Source organism: Neltuma alba, unplaced genomic scaffold (assembly GCF_004799145.2).
Source record: "Neltuma alba isolate B1F8T4 unplaced genomic scaffold, ASM479914v2 tig00003251_pilon, whole genome shotgun sequence".
NCBI classification, from domain to species: domain Eukaryota; kingdom Viridiplantae; phylum Streptophyta; class Magnoliopsida; order Fabales; family Fabaceae; genus Neltuma; species Neltuma alba.
The window spans coordinates 40965-48078 of record NW_021633207.1 but is presented as its reverse complement, the minus strand read 5'-3'; the positions used below and the strand labels follow the sequence as shown (position 1 = coordinate 48078).

Genomic DNA, 7114 nt, shown 5'->3' with positions numbered 1-7114 from the left:
ATTGGGGTCTTATATTTAGAACCAAAATAAAAGTCAAACATGATCTTATATTAAGGACCGGAGGTAGTAATATTTTCAAATAATTCAAAATCCTCTTTACAACTAGCAAAAGCAATATTCAATTCTCCTCATGCTCCTTTTTTTTCCTTATCCAAGGCTCCACCGGTAAAAAAGTGACCCCCAAACAGAGAAACAATGATGCAACACACACTTCTTACGATGCAACCAGAGGAGAGTCTGGGGGATGGTCACAAAAATGGAGATCAGAGTATGAGACAGTAAGCAATGGATCAATTTATAAGAGAAAAAAATTAGTTGAAAAAATTAATAAATATATATTTAAATTAATTTAGCAATTTTTTTAATCTTTTCAAATTAATTAACTTGATATTCTATTAAGAGCTGGAGGTAGTAATTTGTTTGGACAAAACGGTGGCCGCAAAACTCTTACTCAAGCTGTCAGAGGCAACCTCATTGGCCATGCTTCTGTATCCCAACAACACAAATACAACCGGACTTTTGTTCCAACAAAATTTCCTATTAAACCTAGACAGCCAAATATAAAGCCTCAATGTTGAATTCAAAGCAAAGCTTTAAGTTCATGCCGACAAAAACAAAAACAAAAAACAAAACAGAGCTTTATGTCAGTGAACTGCTGTTGATTCCTTCTTGTAATTTCCTGCCTTCCAAGTAGCATGCCCATTTCAATACCGTCTACAAAGTCAATTTGAAACTATAATATGATGAGAGATAAAATAAACACTATACTACTATATCTCTTTTTATCAAATTAAAATAGAACGCTTTGCTAATAATAATAACAACCATGAGATACTATTAATGTCTGCAACATCTTCAATTCAAAACACTCTTTTTATCAAATGAAAACACTCTGAGAACTTGACAAAATCCGAAGAACAAGTCTATAACATCTTCAACCGAGTCATTTACATCCTTAAGATACTTGGGTAAAATCATACAAATATGGTATTTCAAATTATCAATAAAACAACCCAGCTACGCAAGATTATGTCCCTGGAGCATGCTAGTAACCAGCAATGTACATTGCTGTTTTCTCATAATTCAAATTACTCTTTATAACCAACAAAAGCCATATTCAATGCTCAACTTCTCCTTATGCTTCTCTTTTTTCTCAGCTGACACTTCACCTGTAAGAATGCAACCACTAAACAAAGTGAGAGGGTGACAAAAGAAGAAGGGAAAAAAGAAAATTAATATTCTCAATTATAATGATAACCTGCTAATCATCGCTCCATTAAAATTGCTGGATCTGAGTCTTACCACTCTCGTTCTTTTTTAATTGGCACTTATAGGAAGGGATGTTGATCCTTTTTATTTGTCACTTTTATCTCTTCTTATGCTTCATTTCCAATCCTGTCCTTATTAATTAAGGGAGATAAATGTAAAGGTGGAGAAAGAGAGAATAAGTGAGAAAAAAATATACTAGCTATTTTATAAGAGTAAAAGTGAAAGATTTTATGTATTCAATAATTTCTTTCGTATGTGAGAAACTACTATAAGTGATATACTACAAGAGAAATCCTGCTAACAAGAGAGTTGGATGGGGTATTAAAAGAAGCTGAAAAAGAACAATGTTAGGTAGGGTTTACGATTGATTATTTTGAATCCTACATTGCAATTTGCATGTTGTTAAAATAATTGTAATGCGTAGATAGTATAAATTTATTTCCCTTTTCTTAAATCAAAATCTACAATTGAAGACAATCTGCTTTCAAAAAATCAAGAATCACTTCCATCAATAGAAGAGAAAAAGTAAAATAAAATTCACAGAATGAATTTTAACGTCAAAATTTAATATGCATTAACAAGTTGCACAAGCAAACCTTTAAGAGGAATCTAAACAAGGTGCTTCTAAGCATGAGGTTCTTGATGTAGAAATAGTTCAATTCTCCTAATATCATTTAAGTAAAATAATGTCAATCACATTGTAATCTAGTGGCATAAATATTTTCTTACAAGTAGAGAGTTTTGTGTTCCATCTGCTTGTGATTTCAAACCATTTAACATGCACTTTCATGTCTAACTCAATAGACAAACAAATTAAATGATAAACATTTGCTCTTAAGTTAGGAGAAAAATAAAATGCAAAAATAGAAACCCAATAGAGACAGAACAATTGGAAAACATCCAGAGCAGCGAGCTTATACAAGCAAGCTTCAAAAAATGTCCTCAAAACCTCAATTATGTTCAATTTTCTTCCCCTAATTTTAACGCCACTGACAATGTTGATTGATGCCGGTCGTAACATAGTGCTTTGACCAAAGCTGGCTAACCTGTTTAATTATATAATACTTTATTTTTAACCTATTTCTCCTTATTTCTTCTTCTTTCATATTTTAAATTCCTTTAAAAATACCAGTGAAACACTTTAACTAGTCTCCTTCAATTAAACTAATCCATAAATTTTAGGAATCTTACGTTAAAGCCTAGTTCAATTAGAATTAGATTGTTCAAGTATAAAAAAATAGCTTGAGTGTATGAAAGACAATCTCACTTGCTTTATTAGTTTTTTCTTTTTTCAAAATAGATTTTCGAGTCCTTCTTTATATAAAACCATTCACGAGGAAAATGCAGAAATAGGAGCCTAATAGGGAGATAAAACAATCACACACGGGGAGGGGGCGAGAGAGAGAGAGAGAGAGAGATTACTTGCCTAAAGAATGAAGAACGGCGTTCAGATTATATCCACTTTAAGTGCTGGCACGTGCACCCTTGTCAAACTCCATTTTTTTTAAGTGAGGCGGTGGTTGTTGCTCTTCAACATCGTGAGGCCTCTGCCTTTTCCTCCCCATTTCCATTTGCTCAACAAATTTCTGACATTCTGAGACAGATACTGGCCTCACCCCGCATTCTTTGATCATTAACTTGCTTTTGCCAGAGATCATTGACTTTCCAAACCCATAAATTACAGCAGAGAATTCAAAGCGAAGCTTTATGGTAGTGAACAACTGTTGATTTCTTCTTCTAATTTCATCCATTACCCCTTTATCTGCTAAGTTTTCATTCCATATAAAAAGATGGTCAAATTTCATATCTGTAAAAGCCACTCGAAGTGCTGAATGTGCCGCATCAAAACCTTCCAAGTAGCATGTGCATTTCAAAGAAATGTCAAAATTACTTTCTGGGCGACCACCAAGTACAACGCAGAAGAAGAAATCCTCCAAGTCTGAAATTCGCGGGAGTTCAACAATCACGGAGCTTTGTGCTGCCCTGTATTTGATCCACTCTGGTACTCTGCTTTCAGCAACACAAATCGAACAATGAGGCCTGGGATTCTTATGTTTATGCAATAAATAATAAGTCAGAGAGTAGGCAGCAGCCTCCATGATATTGTGAAGCGATTGTTCATTCAGTTGCACACAGTTCTGGAATGAGAAGCATAATGGGCCACCGCTTGTTGGTCTACAGGCTGACACAATTGCCAACGACTTGCAATCATCGCATTGCAGGTTTGTAATGGATGGTGGGAGTTCTGGTAAAGAACGAAGCCTCCTACAATCCCGTAGGGTAAGCAATTCCAATCCTAAAAGATGCTTAGTATTACTGGGGAGGTCAATTATGTTACCGCACCTATCCAACAACACTTCTCTTAAAGACAACATGCGATCGAAAAAGATATGTAGCTTCAAATCATCAATGACTTCACAGTCGGAGAGCCTAAGAAACGTCAAACTAGTCAAGCAAGATAATTGGTTGGGAAGGTTCACGAGTCTCGAGCCACCAAGACAAATCTGTTTCAATTTACTTGAACGCGCTACAGACGAGTGCAACATTTCAATTCCTGTTGATTCTAAATACAATTCTCTCAGTTCATCCGATGACACTGAGAACTCCTTGAGATTCGAGCACCCTATCACATTGATATGGTTCAGAGATTTTAAATGCAACTCACTTTTTAGACTCTCAAGTTTCTTGCAGTTATATAAGTTCAAAACAGCAAGCGAGTGCAGAGACAAGATTGAGGGATGAACAGAGCACAAACTTTTGCATCCCTGAAGACATACCACTTTGAGGTCCAAGCATTTGGAGAGATTCGGCAGCTCTTGTAGCTGTTTGGAATATCTGAGGTCTATCTCTTGTAAGCACACAAAATCCTAAACCGACAAAGATAGACAGTTCCAATGAGATCATCAAGAAGTTTCAACTGAATGAAAAACACGAAACACAAACAAGTTTATACATACCTGCACTCCGCTCCAAAGCTTTTGTAGATGGCTATTGCGCATGCAGAGCTTAACAAGTTGTGCAGGACAAAAAGTGGAGGGCAGAGCTTTAGGTAGGAATCCATACCACTCTAGATACCTTATCTTATTAGGAAGAAATTTGAGACCTTTTGGAAGGTGCACATGACTTGAGCCACTGCCAGAATAAAATTTGAGAAATCTCATATTAGGCATCTTCTTGAAAATGTCAGCTTCCAAATGTAGATCTTTAATCTGAGAAACATCCAACCTTATTCCTTCGATTTTTTTTGATCCCTTAAAAAAGAGAATAAAGAAACCATAGTAAGTAAATCACATGATATTACATTCATATCACATCATTCATAAAGTCACGTATGATATTTAAAAAAAAAAAAAAAAGAAAGGGGGATTTGTTACCTTATTGTTAGCTAAGACATCGTAAATTTCTTTAGAATCACATAATCGGCTACGTCTTTCTGGTTTACCATTAGATTCTTCACGAACTATTTGCAACCCCATTTCTTGCATCAAATCATGCATTAGTACAATATCATAATGCACATCTATGAGAGCCTTGTCATGGAGTGTTCTTATGCCGATTGCTCCAGAGAAGTCAAAGCTATCTAATAAACTGATTACAAGTTCTGTCGATTCTCCCTTCAAAAAGCACACGATGTCCAGAAATATTTTCTTCTCCTCATCATCCAGTTCATCATAACTCAACCTTAACACCTTTTGGATATCTTTATGAGGACTCTTCTCAAGTTTTCTCAAAGCACTCTTCCATTCAACTTCACTTCTTCCACGAAGATATGAACCCAGAACTTTTAAAGCCAACGGAATTCCTTGTGCATAAACAACTGCCCTTTTTGTTAGTTCTTCATATCCCATTATAGGCAAGCTAGCGCTGAAGGCATTCAAGCTGAAAAGTTCAAGGGATCGGTGGGACTTCAATTCCTTAACCTTATATATTACATCAACTCCTTTGCTGAGCGCATGCTTGTCCCTCGTTGTGATGAGAATTTTACTTCCTAGCCCAAAGTAAAAAGGTTCTCCAACCAAATATTCTAATTGCTCCGCCGTACTGACATCATCAAGAACAACAAAAACCTTCATACGACTAAGGCTCGACTCAAGAAAATAGCTTGCAGTTTCCATAAAGAGATCATCCCTTAGCAGACGAGAGAGAAATTTATGGCGTAATCCAGTTAGTCCATTTTTAGACTCTTCTCTTACATTTTCCAAGAAGCAAGAACGATCATAGTCGGAAGAACATTTTAAAAATATATTTTTGGCAATGGTTGACTTGCCGATGCCCCCCATGCCCCATATTCCAATGGTTTTTGTTTTGGCATCTTTCAACAATAATTCAATCTCGGCGCAGTTGTCCTCAATGCCTATGAGTCCTTTTAGTTCAGCTGGGGAGTACTTGTGATTCAGTTTCTGCAATATGTCTTTGACAATCTTGTGAAGCAATTCGGATTCATCCCTGACATAAGAAAAATAAAAGGCAAAAAAGGAAGAGCGCAATTAAGCAGAAAAAATTAATTTATTAAAAACAAATGATAAGTGATAAGTGATAAATACACAGAGAATAAACTGTATAGTGTATAAATATAAATGATAAATGATAAAGACCTAAAAATGCTTACCAAAAATTGAATAGAAGTCTTAAATCATTTGATGCATCAAGTAAATCTCTGCAAACACCATCATTTGTGAATGGAAGAAAATTAATGAGTTTATTAATTACCTGAACGTGTGAGAGTCAAAACCTGCCAAGTTTGCAGTTTCATTGAGAGCTTGCTTCCATATTTGCATCTTGTGTTGGTCAACCTTGAGATCTCTCTCATATATCTCAAATGCTTGCTTGTAAATGTCGGTCTGCTTGCGTACATGAGATGGGTCGATTCTATAGAAGACAGGAATAACAATCTGTCCTTGAACTCTTTTGCAATGGAGTATATGGACGAGTTCATCCAAGCACCATCTTGAAGAAGCATAATTTTCAGAGAACACCACCACTGATACATATGAATCCTCGATAGCTTGCAAAAGTGATGGTGAGATCTCATCTCCTTTCACAAGTTGGGAGTCCATGTAGGTTCTAATTTGTTTTCTACAGAAAGCGTCATAAAGATGGATGGTGAAGTTGGAGCGAGTGTCCTCACCCCTAAAGCTAATGAAAACGTCATTCTTCTTGGCGACGGATTGAGCAGAGGAAGAGGATGAAGCAGCAACAAGGGCCATATCTCTATCTGATTAAGCAGCGGGGAGAGCACTGCGTAGTATTGAGAACTTTTTGGAAACAAATCAGAGATGGAGTGTCATAGGATGCAGATGAGCGGACGAAGATACAGGATAGGCGGTTATGTTTTGATAGGCTTAGTAATTTCCTTGAAGGATGTAATTAATTCTTTAGTCAAAAGTGGGCCAGTCAAAAGTGAGGCCAATTAATGAGTAGGCGTGTTTGTGGATGCCATGCAGTTTCCAGGAAGGAGGGATTGATTTGACAATCTTCATCATCAAAAGAGTGCAACTTTATGACTCGGTAGTCAATAAGATAGGTTGTTATCCTCTAATCTAAAATGTTAAACTAGGGCTAGTTACTGATGAACTTCGGGTTAATTTCCAGTTTCCCTGACTCTAATTCCCCTGCCTTACAACAATAAATCCAAGCTAAGAAAGAATTACTTAGAAAAACCTTAATAATTACTGGGATATATTTGTGTATCACACCATATATATTAGATAAGAGCAAGACTTGCCTGAAATTTTTATAATTTTTTAAATTATTTTTGAGATAAGTATTTCAGATTTCAATATATTATGTAGGCTCATTTAAAATAGTTCTTTTTAGTTAACCAAAAAAAAAAGTTCTTTTTACG

The 7114-nt window shown here is 35.9% G+C and overlaps 1 protein-coding gene across 3 annotated transcripts; it reads right to left on the bottom strand.

Annotated features, from left to right (window-relative positions):
• Window positions 1-785: 785 nt before the first annotated feature.
• LOC114741051 (TMV resistance protein N-like) lies at window positions 786-6531 on the bottom strand. Of its 3 annotated transcripts, none has more exons than XM_028929313.1 (5): window positions 5980-6531; window positions 4644-5715; window positions 4227-4520; window positions 2696-4136; window positions 786-1169 (listed from the first exon to the last, which is right to left on the bottom strand). In XM_028929313.1, exons 1-4 carry the CDS (start codon window positions 6474-6476, stop codon window positions 2733-2735), a joined length of 3267 nt encoding a protein of 1088 aa, XP_028785146.1. In that variant the 5' UTR covers window positions 6477-6531; the 3' UTR covers window positions 786-1169; window positions 2696-2732. The 3 variants fall into 3 exon arrangements, with proteins under 3 accessions (XP_028785146.1, XP_028785147.1, XP_028785148.1); XM_028929314.1 differs by lacking the exon at window positions 786-1169 and adding an exon at window positions 1344-1395; XM_028929315.1 differs by lacking the exon at window positions 786-1169 and having other exon boundaries at window positions 3755-3892; window positions 4047-4136.
• Window positions 6532-7114: the final 583 nt, after the last annotated feature.